The 15148-nt window shown below is 34.3% G+C and overlaps 1 protein-coding gene across 1 annotated transcript in view; it reads right to left on the bottom strand.

Annotated features, from left to right (window-relative positions):
* LOC111148283 (adaptor related protein complex 3 beta 1 subunit) overlaps positions 1-15148 on the bottom strand; it is a 278207-nt gene that overhangs the window by 22904 nt on the left and 240155 nt on the right. Inside the window, exons 23-24 of the mRNA XM_022504764.1 lie at positions 14109-14340; positions 8856-8940 (exon numbers count right to left, since the gene is read on the bottom strand). Of these exons, the coding sequence (XP_022360472.1) occupies positions 8856-8940; positions 14109-14340 (317 nt within the window). The remainder of the gene's footprint in view (positions 1-8855; positions 8941-14108; positions 14341-15148) is intronic.

Consider the following 15148-nt stretch of genomic DNA (forward strand, 5'->3'; position numbering starts at 1 on the left):
AGTTTTTTTTTTTTTAAGATTTTATTTATTTATTTGTCAGAGAGAGAGAGGGAGAGAGAGCAAGCACAGGCAGACAGAATGGCAGGCAGAGGCAGAGGGAGAAGCAGGCTCCCTGATGAGCAAGGAGCCCGATGTGGGACTCGATCCCAGGACGCTGGGATCATGACCTGAGCCGAAGGCAGCTGCTTAACCAACTGAGCCACCCAGGCGTCCCTAGAATGTCCTCCATAGTTTACTATGTGCCTCCTTTTCTACCATTTTGCCCTTTTTTGTTGGTTACTTCTGTCTCTCTATAGCTTTCCTTCTCTTTCCTCCCACCTCTTTTTCTTTTGATCGCCCTTTGGTTGAATGTAGGGCTAAGCATAGATAAGTTGGCATGGACAGGGAATGGTGAAAATGAGTAGTGATACATGTGCATCTATTGGAATTAATAGGTCAACAAAGTATTATTATTAGGCAGCTCTATTCTAAATAGCCTAGCTATATGCGCTCAAATGGCATAACAGTTTAATGTAATACAAGATTCTGCCTGTCATATTTAACTGTAATGCATATACTTGTACTACGTACAATTTTATTTCATAAACTCATGGGATCCAAACTGGTAAAGTTTCTAGGTAAGAGAAAATGGACAAGAAGTCTATTGTGAAACTCAAGTTTCCTTATCTATGAAGTTAAGAAAAATGGAACTTACCTTGCAGGCTACTTTTAATGATTAGATAAAACAACAAAGCCAATATAGTGCTTAATCCCATAACAGATACTCAAAATCTCCATATATAATAAAGTTGTCTCAGAATTTATTTCAGCATTTCCCTACTGAGTCTCATTTGCAATCTTCTCTACTGTAAACAATGCTTACCTAATACCCTTGGCTAGATCTATTTTCTTCTGTCCAAGCAGCAATATTTCCCTAGGCCTGATTCTCTGAAGAGGCCATTGTTAAGTAGAAGAGTATAAACATTAAGCATTTTGGTAGTGCCAAACTGCCCCCAAAAAGGTGGTGTCAATTCAGGTTCCATACACAGTGTACTACAGTACATGCCCTGTCAATGTCAGATACTAAACTTATTTAAAAATTTTGCCAGTCTGGGGCGCCTGGGTGGCTCAGTGGGTTGGGCCTCTGCCTTCAGCTCAGGTCATGATTTCAGGGACCTGGGATCAAGCCCCGAGTCTGGGATCGAGCCCCGAGTCGGGAATCTCTGCTCAGCGGGGAGCCTGCTTCCCCCCTCCGCCCCGCCTGCCTCTCTGCCTACCTGTGGTCTCTGTCAAATAAATAAAATCTTAAAACAATTTTTTTTGCCAATCTGACTGGTAAAATGTTTTAATTTTGATTTCTCTGATGCTAGTGATGCTGAAAATCTTACGTTTATTGGCCATTTGCATTTCTTTTCTTGTAAACTGGCTATCCTTAACCTTTCTCCACCTTTCTACTGAATTCCTTTGTATTGACTATGAGAGTTCCTTACATATTCTGGTTATTAAACTTTTGTCTGCTACATATGCTGCAGTAGTTTCTCATCATCACTCACCTGTTACGGTATCGACTTTTTCTTCTTTGTAGAGAAGTATAAAATTTTTAAGAGTTAAACCTGATCTTTTTTCTCTTTTTCTTTCTGAATATTGTATTTTATTTAAGACATTTGCTCCCAAAGAGTATGAAAACATTTGTGTATATCACATTTAAATACTTTTAGAATTTTTTATTTATAATATTTTATGATTTATGACATTTTGTTTTCCAGTTGCATTTTAAAAATTTGTCAAGTTCCCTGGAAAGCCCTACTGGAATTGTGCCTACAATCACACTAAGTTGAAGATTAATTTGAAGAAAAAATACTGTCTCCCACTTAGGAACATAAAACATGTATTATTTTACTTTTTTCTTCTTTTCATGCCTTCAGGTACATTTTTTTTAATTCCCACATAGGTATTTCTTGTTAATTTATTCCTTTTGCTATTCTTATAAATAGAATAATTTTATCCATAATGTTTTTAAATTGGTCATTCCTGTTAAATAGAAATGTTAATGATTTCCATTTAATGATTTTGTACCACATTTCTAAACTCATTAATTAGATTTTCTGTTGATTCTACGACTTTCTATGTTGATAATTATACTGGATAAAAATGATAATTCAGTCTCTTCCTTCCTAGGATTTCTACCTCTGTGTTTACTTGTCTTCCTATATCAGCTAGAACTTCCATATAAAGTGAAATAGTGTTGAAGATGGGTAAACTTCTTTTACTTTTCTGACTTAAAAAGAATCCTTTTGCTATTTCATGTGAATTAAGTAACTTGTACCGCCCAGAAGTCATTTGAATTTACAAAAGCAAGTAGTATGTACACTCATGTGCTATCCTTTCAGGTTTTAAAACAGGGGTGGGGTGCCTGGGTGGTTCAGATGGTTAAGTGTCTGCCCTCAGCTCTAGTAATGATCTCAAGGTCCTGGGATTGAGCCCCACGTGGGGCTCCCTGCTCAGAGGAGAGTCTGCTTCTCCCTTTCCCTCTCCCTGCCCACCCTCACTTGTGCTAGCTCTCTTTCTCTCTCTCAAATAAGTAAATAATAAACAAGTAAAATCTTTAAAAAAGAAAGTAAAATTGAGGTGATGCTGAGCTTTATAGAATGACATGGATACTTTCCTTATGTTTCTCTGATCTAGAAAAGTTTTAATAATAGAGAGATTATCTTTTTTCTGAAGTTCTGGTACAATTTAGTCAATTTTATTGCTAACATATTTTTTCTAGGAAACCATTTATTTCATCTAAATATTCTGAATCACTGCTATAGAATATAATTCTGTAGAATAATAGAGTATAATATAATTTTGTAATTCAGAAGATCTTTTTATCATCTTCCTCTTTTCTGATCTTGTCTTTTTTTTAAAGATTTTATTTATTTATTTGACAGAGAGAGATATCACAAGTAGGCAGAGAGGCAGGCAGAGAGAGAGAGGGGGAAGCAGGCTCCCCGCTGAGCAGAGAGCCTGATGTGGGGCTCAATCCCAGGACCCTGAGATCATGACCTGAGCCAAAGGCAGAGGCTTAACCCACTGAGCCACCCAGGCGCCCCATGTCTTTTTTTTTTTTTTTTAATCTCTAATCATATTAGCCTAAAGTTTTTCGAACTTTCTTGTACATTCTACCCTCTTTTAAAAAATGGTTCTTTTTTTTGTAGTCAGGAAAAAAAGGAATTCTTTGCAAATACACATATCTTATATCAAGTCAGATAACTGAATTACTGAAATTTTCTGAAGTTATGTATATATTTATATCTACCTGAATGTTTATTAAATATTCTGTCTTCCTCTTTGATTTGTTAACAAATGGCTTTGTCAATTTCTCCTAGGAATTCATTACTTTTTGCTTTACATATTAGAAAGCTATGTTACTGAAAAGTTTGTCACTTATATTTTTGTAGAGGATTGCAATGAATAGGACAATTTTCTTAATATGAAGTGCTTTTAAAACTTTTTTAGTGTTAGTATCACCCCATTTTCTTTTTATCATCTTTCTTATAATATACACACATACTTATAGATTTCATTTTGCTATCCTCAATTTTTCTTTTATTCTTTTTTAAAGATTTATTTATTTATTTATTTATTTATTTAAGGGCGGGGGCAGGGAGAGAGAGAGGGAAACAGAGAATCCCAAGCAGACTCCATGCTGACTGTAGCGCCCAATGTAGGGCTCGATCTCATGACCCTGAGAACATGATTTGAGCTAAAATCAAGAGTTGGGGGGCGCCTGGGTGGCTCAGTGGGTTAAGCCACTGCCTTCGGCTCGGGTCATGATCCCAGGTCCTGGGTTCGAGCCCCACATCGGGCTTTCTGCTTGGCGGGGAGCCTGCTTCCTCCTCTCTCTGCCTGCTTCTCTGCCTACTTGTGATTTCTCTCTGTCAAATAAATAAATAAAATCTTTAAAAAAAAAAAAAATAAAATAAAATAAAATAAAATCAAGAGTTGGATGCTTAACCAATTGAGCTATTCAGGTGACCCTCTGTCATTCTCTTTTAAGGTGGGGTTCTTATAAATAGCATATGTTGAATTCTGTTTTTACATACTTAATGTAAATGGAATTTATCCTAGTGATAGGAATGATGATAACTAGTATATGTGGCCCCTTCTAGCCATATTATTTTGTGTTCTATTTTCCATGCTTTTTTCTTCTCCTTTGTTAAACTGATCAAGTTTTAATCCCTCCTTTTCTTCTCGCCTCTAGTTATTTGGGGTTATTACATCTCATATTCCCATTACTTTAGAGGGTAGCATTAATATTTTAGATCATATTTAATCTTTTTGCCACTAATCAATCCTTTTGCCAAATACCATCATTCCTTCTCAAACTTGTCCATTTTGAGATTTTGGTTCCAGGTTATTATTAAAATTTATTTTCTACATTTTGTGTGAATGATTATTTTACACATTGATAGGTTTTACAGGTAGAATTCTTTGTCCATTACTTCTTTTTGGACTCTGGGTTTTTCTCTGTTTCACATTAAAGAAAGGTTTTTACCACAGAAAGGGTCTGTGGGTGGTAAACTGACAGAATCTGCCTGTCTGAAAAATGCCTATTTGGTTTCCTTAAAAATTTAAAGGTCATGTTCTTTGCCTTCTGGCAACCAGAAATGATGACAATACTAATGAGAAATCTAATTTCATTCACATTCTTGTTCTTTTAGGTAAGTTGCCTTTTTTTCCACTCTGAAAGACACTACCACGGCTTGCTCCTTATCAAAAGTTTCATCAGAATATGGTCTTATTGTTGATCACATTCATCCTGCTTGACCTTTGATGGGTCATTTTAGTCTGAAGGTTTGTGCATTTCTTTTGTTGGGAATTTTTTTCTTCTATATTTTCTTGAATTATTTCTTCCCTCTATTATTTCTTTTCTTTCCTTCTAGATTTATTAGACAAATTGATTCCTTTAACCTTTCTTGCATGGTTTCCATTTTTTTTTTGTTCTCTATTCCAGTTGATTTCACTGACTCACTCTTCCAGAACACTAAATCAGTACTCAGCTGTGTGCTTTCTATTATGCATCTACTGAATTTCTTTTGGCACTATATTTTTAAATTTCCAAGAATATATTTAAAATTTTCTAACTGCTCCTTTTCCAGAATAAGCACTATGTTCTTGCTTTACAGATGTAGTGTTCTCTTATATTAGATTAACTATAATTTTTAAAGCTATCTCTTCTCTTTCTCAAACTGTCTAATCCCATCATGGTGAGTCTTTGTAATGACCTTGAGCCTTCCCTTTCAAACATGCTTCCCCTCAAAAGTCTGGTTCTCCTAAGCTGTGCATTTATGTTCATAATGAAGGATTGGCTAATTAACACACACAGCAAGTCTGCTATCTATTAACTATATTTTATTTATTTATTTTAAAGATTTTATTTTATTTATTTGATAGAGAGAGAACATGAGTGGGGGTAGGGGGAGGAAGAGGGTGAGGGAGAAGTAAACTCCCTGCTGAGCAGTGAGCCTGATGTGGGTCTCGATCACAGGACCCGGGATCAGGACCTGAATCGAAGGCAGACACTTAACCAAGTGAGCCACCCAAGGCACCCCTATCAGCTATATTTTAGACAAGTTTCTTACTCCTACTGTGCCTCAGTTTACTCACCTCTAAAATGGGATAGTAATACTTATGGGACTGCTTGAGAATTAAATAAACTAACACTTACAACACAATTGTTTAGAAAAATGCCTAGTATACGGCAATTGTTTGATATATAATATTATCACCGTGGTTTCCTCTCCCCTGGTGGGCTAACTTATGTTTTCTTGTGGGTGAGACATGACTGGTTACATGCATATGAAGTTGGGAGGGCGAGAGGCAATGACCTTTTCTCTCCAACAACAGATTTAGGAGTGACTTTGCTCTAGTGGTAGAGAACTGAGAATATTACTCTCTTGGATAGAACTGCATTTCATCTCATCTCTGATCATCTCTGGCTCCTCCCCACAAACTCAAACCCTGCTGTTGTTTTAGGCCCCCACATCAGCACCAAAAGTCCTTCCAGGAAAGTAGTTCATTTTCATTAAAGAGTAGTTTTTAGGTCTCTGACTAAATGTGAATGTTGCCTACTGCTAGGTAGGCTAAGGTTGGAGAACTGGGGATTGGAAGCAGTTCTTGATTTCCCAATGAATGTCTTCCTCTAACTTTTCTTTTCACTTGTTTACTTTGTACTTAATATTCTGCTAGATGTGTTCCTACCATTGTTTTCTTGGGTGAGTGTTTTGCTCTGTGGTTTTTATTTTCTCTGTTATTGGTAATGTGCTCCAATTTGCCTTCCAAATGCCAACAATTCTTCACAATTTCTGGTGAGCTAATGACATTCTTTCACTTTGTTTCTAGTACCCATTCTTAAAGAATGTGTTTCTGTCTTGTTAGTAGATTTGGGGCAGAAAAGAGGGGTGGATGCTAGGGCTCAGCCCTCTAACTTGAGCCAAGACACATTATTTTGCATACCAGCCACACATTCATATCTGCTGATTATAAGCAAGAGAACTGTTTATGCATTGCATCTACGTTTAGAGAGATATATTTATGTATATTATACACATTTTAAATCTCAATAAATTTAATCAAGGACTTAATTTGATGACCACTTAAAATGCAAAGCAAAAAAAAGACATTAACACTTATGAAGTATTCATATAACTACATATAATAGTTCTATCTATATATATGTATCATATAACTATAATGATACAGAATTAATGTAGAGACTAAAATAGAATCATTTTAACTCGTTTCTTTTAATAAATACAAGTGTATCTGAAAGGCTTACAGTCCATGTTCTCACCATTTCTGAAGGCTTCTTAGCAAATATGCTCTTATTACCCATAATTTTACCTATCGATTTGTATAATGTATTTCAAGGAAAAAATTCAATATCAGCCATTCTTGCTTTTTTTCCCATTTTTATTGAACTACCAAGACTAATATAGCACATCACTAAGCAAAAAGTGCTATTTACTATGCAAAAGGCACAGTCAGTGATTGGCATCAAAGACCAATTGATCTACCCATTACTGCTATCTCCCTACCCCCACTAGCACTACTATGAAGCTATTGATTTAAACACTGTCGATCGGTTTCCATTTTCTGATTTTGGGCAGGCCAATTAAGAAAGTGAGTAATTGTGATTACATTGCTTCAGGATCAATTACATTTGATGCAAGACAAGATGTTCTTTTGGAACATACAAAAAATAATTTTTGATCTAGTATGTTTATGCATTCAATAAAATCTAAAATAATTTATACATTCACAATAGAAAAATATATTAATATAAGTGTTTATAATAGCTAAGGCTATTTTCTATATAACATAAATTCATCATTTTCCTAAAATTAGTATAAAAGAAATTGAGAAAAAATTGTTCATATACACTCCTCAATGTAGGACAAAAAAAAAATCAAACACTACGTACATACTTATCCCTAAAGGACTATAGTTAATTATCACAGATAAAATGCAAATCTTGTCCAATGGACTACAGAGGAAATCTATAATGAAAAGTATTTTAAGAACCCCTACCTCATAATACAGAATATATAAACTGATAAGAAAAATAATTTTTTTAGTTCTTAATTTTGCCCTAACTTGGGCTTTGTCATTGGGCTCACATTGGTGAATCATTAAAATGAATATACCTCTGGTGTTGGAGGCAAATCTATTTAGAGTGATGTTACTCAGAGTCTTGTCAGTAATATTGATCTGTGTTGTTTGTCTAATAGAAAAATAATAAACAATTACTAGGCAATGTTGGGAAAAGTAATCAGTTTTTATATATCACTAATATAGCAGACCTCCCAAAACATAAAGGTGATGATCTGCATAAAATCAATGTGTTATGCTACATTGCTTATATTCATCATTGCAGGTTCTCAGCAATAAATGGTACAATATTAGGCCTGAATTATTGGTAAATTGAATAGGTACATGCAAAAGAAAAAAGTTCACGATATTTAACCCATAAATTTATTTAAAAATGTCTATTTCCTAAACTGGGTGATTTTTATCACAACAAATTCTCTTGTAAGCTAGCTAAAATTTAAATAAATAAAATGTTTCAATTCTTGTTCAAATAAAAACAAAGCAATTTCAAATCAAAGTAACAAATCATATCCTATATCAGAAAAGCGTCAGAGTTTAAAGATAATTCCTAAAGACGGATGAATATAGCTTTATATTAATTTGCTAATGATTTCTGGACTTCATCAGAAATGTATAAAATACTACATGAAAATTATAACATTAATAAAATCCAATCCTAGAAAGGTTCTTTTGAACAGTATTCACCCAAGAAACCTCTGCCAACTTCTCTCTGCTTTTTCAAGTTTTATCAGAAGCAGTTTGTAAATTAAAGTAAAAGGGAAAAAAATAGAGTATAAAGGGAAAAATGTATGGGTTTTAGGTACTGACAGAATCAATACTTCTCTACTTAAGAGGCTTAAGATAACATAAAGGATATCTTAAAAGCTATCTTCTCTGGGCTATTCAATATTACTAAAATTTTTAATTTCTCCTGAATTTTCCTCATGAATTTTTTAAAATCACAGAGTTACCAATTAAAAATATCATATAGCAATAGCTTGTTACTGTAACTGTGAATTTCAGTCATACATGGCAGACTGTAATGGCTAGCTATGTAACAAATACTAGAAATACATACACTACAATTTGTACAACTATTCCACTGTAGTCTAAATATTGTCAAAGAAAAGCACATTTGTTTAAACATTTTGTCTCTCAAAGAGAAAAGCTATTGAAAGCCTAGCTTTTGATCTGCTATCCTTTACAGGTAATATAAAATACAGGAGAACAATTGAACTTACCACAACTGGAAACTGGCAGTCTGAGTGGAATCACAAAAGTCAATACCCATTGAAACAGTAATGGATCCCTCAGGCTCGAGAGATTCTAGGAAATAAGATAATTTAGACATGAAGACATGGAGGACATGAAAAGAGGCAAACTAAATCCTGAAAACTTATGTAATGTTTGTAGTTTGGTTAAAACAGTCAAATTTAATGATGGCTTATAAGAACAATTTCAAACTAAGAATATTAAAGTAAATTATAAGGTAATTTCACTATTCTGTTTGAAGACTTTCTTTTCCATAACTTAATTCTGCATGTATTTCTGTTTCAGAAATATACCATTTCATGTTTTATGATATTGTCTTTATAGGTATTGAAGGTGAGAAGGAAATAAATGTATTCCTGTTTGGAGCAACTATACTATAAAGGACTCTCTGGCTGCTTTTTAGAGATTACGTACTTACAACTGTGGAATATTTATTCTAGATATAAAATGTAAATTTTAAACAATATCCCAAATCTCAAGTGGAAATAAAAATCCAACATTTAAAAATGCAAATTAAAGCAAAGTTGCAAGAAGAAATCAATTTGTATTCAGAAATTAACCAAGACAACTGGTAATATAGGAACTAAAATAATAAGTCTAATTGCATTATTTAAAGAATTATTGGAGGAAAAATTAATTAGATTATCATGAGACAACAAATAATAAAATGGCATCTTAGCGGTTTAGAATTTATGAAGCTTCCTCTATCAACTAACCAAGAATGGGAAATAACTGTTTCAATAGATAATACCAGTTCCTTTCAGTTGACAGTGATAAAACCTAAGACATTTTATTCTGCTTATGATTATGAAGTTTGGCTATGCATTAGAATCATGAGGGATCTTAAACATATGGTAATATATAATATTAGTGCTATATCTATTAGTATAAACAAAAATAAAAATAAAGTATATATTATATATTTATACAGAAACCATCCACTTTTGATTTCTACTTTGTTCAAAGTCTTCAGAATAACTGCAGTTATACTGCACAGTAGCTTTATATTTACCTTTATTCTGTATGTATCTTAATAAGATGCAGTTATATTTTAGCAAGGACACTCTAATCTGGGAGACTATGACTATCGAAGGGCTTATTGATAAGTATGGTTTGCCATTTAATGCTAACCATGACAGAAACAATGGTACAGATGGGACAAATAATAATTCAATAAACTTAATATATTAAGAAGTATATTTATGTCTCACAGGTACAATGAAGATCAGGATTAATTGTTTGATCCTTTTTTTTTTTAAAGATTTCATTTATTTATTTGGCAGAGAGAGACACAACAAGAGAGGGAAAACAAGCAGGGGGAGTGCGAGAGGGAGAAGGTGGCTTCCCCCTGAGCAGGGAGCCCGATATGGGGCTCGATCCCAGAACCCTGGGATCATGATCTGAGCCAAAGGCAGAGGCTTAACGACTGAGCCACCCAGGGGTCCCTTGATTCCGATTTTAAAATGTTATTGATTTGTTAGTGGTGTGTATGTTGGTTTGCTGATTCCAATTTGAATTTCATTTGTTTATAAATCTAAAATTTATCAGGATGCTTCACAAGTACCAAAAGACTTGCTGCCTACATCTTTAGCAAACTTACTTTATTGTAGAGCAAGTAATTGCAATGATATTTGTTTACATGTTTCCTACAGCTACACCTTATCAGTTCACAGCCCTGTCAGTCACACTATTTAGTCCTATACTTTAGTGACTCCTTAATGCTTTCTTCTGTGCCATAGATATATTGGGGTTTGGTCTCGTTTGCAGCTGACACACAGGTGGCAAATGCTGTCATCTCCATGATGGTGTTCATGTTTTAAATCTCTCCACATCATGTATCCTTGTATTTCGTTTGACAAAGTGACAGTTCGCAAGATGCCTTGTTGATAGCAGTCTTTGACACAGTTTGGTACCATCTTCAGGCTTAAGATAATTAACTGTGAGCTTAGTGCCACACTAATTCTGGAGGACAGCTCACGATCAATGGCATGTTTTATTATATGAATGCTTCAAGAGCAAAGTGATCAGCATAAAACTATTCATATAATTGATTTATATTATTTGAAATCTACTACATTGGGGAAGTTTACTCAATTAGTTGTATGTATTTGGATACTACCTCCGGATCAGTGCTATATACCTAAAAGGATTATACAGAAACAGCTAAAAAACATGGGCTCTATTATACCACATCATTAACAATGAAAAAAGAAATCACACAGGCTGCCACTGATTTTGATTTCACAGTTGTACAGTGACTAGTGAAATACTAGCTGAACTCAAACTTGTCAATTGTTGACATAAAGTCAGTGAATATAATGCAGAGCCTAAGGTGTGTGTGTGTGTGTGTGTGTGTGTGTGTGTGTGCATTTTATTTTTATTTCTTTTTCTGAATAACATTTTTTAAAAATTATTTATTTCTTTTCAGTGTAACAGAATTCATTGTTTATGCACCACACCCAGTGCTCCATGCAATCCGTGCCCTCCGTAATACCCACCACCTGGCTCCCCCAATCTCCCCCCGCCCCTTCAAAACCCTCAGATTATTTTTCAGAGTCCATAGTCTCTCATGGTTCATCTCCCCTTCCAATTTCCCTCAACTGCCTTCTCCTCTCCATCTCCCCATGTCCTCCATGTTATTTGTTATGCTCCACAAATAAGTTAAACCATATGATAATTGACTCTCTCTGCTTGACTTATTTCACTCAGCATAATCTCTTCCAGTCCCATCCATGTTGATACAAAAGTTGGGTATTCATCCTTTCTGATGGAGGCATAATACTCCATAGTGTGTATGGACCACATCTTCCTTATCCATTAGTCCGCTGAAGGGCATCTTGGTTCTTTCCACAGTTTGGTGACCATGGCCAATGCTGCTATAAACATTGGGGTACAGATGGCCCTTCTTTTCACTACATCTGTATCTTTGGGGTAAATACCCAGTAGTGCAATTGCAGGGTCATAGGGAAGCTCTATTTTTCATTTCTTAAGGCATCTCCACACTGTTTTCCAAAGTGGCTGCACCAACTTGCATTCCCACTGACAGTGTAAGAGGGTTCCCCTTTCTCCACATCCTCTCCAACACACGTTGTTTCCTGTCTTGCTAATTTAATCTCTTACGTACTTGGTCTCTTTGGGAAAAATGGGACAGCACATTATTCCTAATACTCTTGCAAGAAATACAGTTTCATGCTGAAGGCAGGAGAAAATCCAGACCAAAGTCATTACATATTACAGACAAAAAGAAAACAGACTGGTGACAAATAAGAAAGCTGTTGGACTCCTTAACATATACATATGTGGTTATTAAATAAATGTCTTATTTCCTTCATTTCACAAAAACATTGAAATACAGTATTTGTTTTTTGTTGTATTCTTAAGATGTTTCTGGAGGACTAATTAAGGTATATCATACTCTGTAACTCTACTATAATCTACTGATAAAAGAGACTACGTGGTCTTACTGTACAAGAAAGAACTCTACATCTTGAGGGTATTCAATAAAATGCCAACAAAATGAAAAAAACATTACAGTCATAAAAGTTTGCCCAAGAAAAGCAAAGCCTATGGCTAGTACTGAAGAAATGGTATATATTCATATTTTATTTCTGTGTTAAGGCCATACTATGAAATTTATTATATTTATTTCTTCTATTCTACATAGGCCAACAAAAGGTCAACTCATCATCTCATTATGCCAGCTCGAAGAAAAGTTAATACTGTTCTACTGTTTTAACCTTTGGCTAACATTTTCAACCTTCAGACAATTCATTTATCAGCTGCTTGACATTTCTTAAACTAAACTAATTTTTTAACTAGGTAAAAAATGCTGGATTTTAAGCACTAAAAAAAGAATACAAATTGGGATATTCTAGAACTCCTTATCAATATATTAACTTCACAAAGTAATTAACTAAAAATCAGGACACTCTGTATTCATTAAATGGTGTCTTAATTACCAAATTATTTTTAAAAGTGTATTAAAAGTGGGACCCAAAGTCAAGTCACTTTAACTACTTTGGTTGCTTATAAACATCTACCATATGTCATCTGTTAGGAATTGTTTTATTCCTTTGTATAAAAATATAACACAAATAATGACTTCCTTTACTGAATGACTCATGAAAACTATAGGAAAGAATTCAACAATGTCAAAGAGCTCAGGCAAAAATGAAGAAAAATAGAATACTTATGTGAAATAATGAGTAAAGGAGGCACAGCTGCCTGCTTAAAAGGTTTTGTTCACTTAAAGTATTATAAAAAGGAACTATCTGGACCTTTCTGAAAACAACATTTCAAGAAATCAGTAACAGAAACCTTATATCCTTTTTAATTGATATTATTGCCTGAAGTGTCTCCCAACTAAACTTTAGGCCCATTTTCACTTAGACAAAACAGAAAAAATAAGAGGCAGACATTCTAATTATTACATTAAACTCAAGGTAACACACAATTGTTACACTTAATTTTTGAAAGGTTTATTTCTGGTAAAATACTTAAAAAATGGAAGGAAATGACAGTTGATGAGCACGGAGGTTGGAAAGGACACGGTGCATCTAAGTATCAGCCCCTTCTGAGTCATTTGGTGGTGCTGCAGGTGGGAATAAAGGACCAGGACTGTCCTATCTTGTGCTTTATCCCCCGGAAAAGGTGAGATTTCTGGGTTTGTTTTTTAATGTAAAAACATCTAGATTTCTAAGTGGTAGCAGAAGATCAAAAATATTTTAAAACATGATGTGTATAAACACTAGTAATACACTACGGGCAATTTTACAGTGTATGCCTGGAAAGGAAGACAAACAGAATAGCATACATTCTCTCAGCCTTTGCTCTCTTCACTTTCCAATTTATGGAATGTGAGAGGAAAAACATGGAAGGGGAAATAGGATTCAAAAAGGTAGACTATACCCAGGCAGGGAATGAAGCTGGCCAGGAAGAGAAGCAGAGGGAAGGTGATAACAGTAAAATGAGAAGCAATTCTGTTTCTTCAGAGGTATTTTTTCATCACTACTAGTACATTTCCCCATTGCTGGCACCTGATTCACTAAGAACAAAGCACTGCATTCATTTTTGCATGATAAATTCAGTTTAAAAAGAGAAAACAAACATAAACTGATTATACTGACAAATATAGTCAATAAACTAATATGTATTTTATTTCCCTTTAAAATAAATATATTTAAGTATCAAATATAAAGTTTTAAATGAAAATTAGTATTTACCTATTGGATTAAAAACATGCATCTGCATGCCCACAGGAAGTTTTTTCCCTCCTATGTGGATATTTTCTATCTTCCGATCAGTAGTATTATTTAATGTTATTTGTACAGAGACCATCTTATCACCAAAAATACAAGGCTGCCTTGGAAAGAAATAATGCGCAGCTAGGCCTCTTCCACTCATTCGATGAAGCAGCACATGAGTTTTCACTGGTACAAAGACAGGAGTATTGACCTATTACACATTGGAAAAACAAATAAAGATGAATTAGTAAGTATATTTATTCTCAGACAATATAAAAAATATGATATTTAACTCCTATTTTTCCAAAAGTATTATATAAACCACAATAACAAACATCATACCCATAAATATTAAGTCAGAAATTATACAAAAATGTAAAGAAACCACATTCAAAATAGCAGTTAAATTTTTCTGTACTCTATAACAAATATTAAAATATTTTGATAATATGTGCCTAATAAGAATAAGCTGTTGTATATTCAATTTTTTTAGAGTTTATAAACTTTTTTGTTAGTTTTTTTCTTAGGTACACTACATTCCAGCATCTTGCTAATTTTCTTATTAGTTTTAATAATTTGTCAGTTGATTTTCTTAGATTTTTGAACTGTAAGATACTATCATCTACCAATAATGAACATCTTGCACCTTCATTTCTAAACTCAACTCCTTGAACTTTTTTCACCTCAAATTTCTTTCACCATAAAATGAAGACTCTCTTTAAGGTGGTTTCTTCCTTTGCTTTAATGATTAAAAAGAGCTTCCTTACTTTGAACTCAGGTAACTATTCACTTTTATTTTCTTTTAGAACTCTCATGGTTGGGGCACCTGGGTGGCTCAGTGGGTTAAAGCCTCTGCCTTCGGCTCAGGTCATGGTCCTAGTGTCCTGGGATCGAGCCCCGCATCGGGCTCTGTGCTCTGCAGGGAGCCTGCTTCCACCTCTCTCTCTATCTGTCTGCTTCTCTGCCTACTTGTGATCTCTGTCTGTCAAATAAATAAATAAAATCTTTAAAAAAAAAAA

The sequence above is a fragment of the Enhydra lutris genome, unplaced genomic scaffold (assembly GCF_002288905.1).
Source record: "Enhydra lutris kenyoni isolate GAN:26980312 unplaced genomic scaffold, ASM228890v2 scaffoldscaffold19, whole genome shotgun sequence".
Classification (NCBI taxonomy): domain Eukaryota; kingdom Metazoa; phylum Chordata; class Mammalia; order Carnivora; family Mustelidae; genus Enhydra; species Enhydra lutris.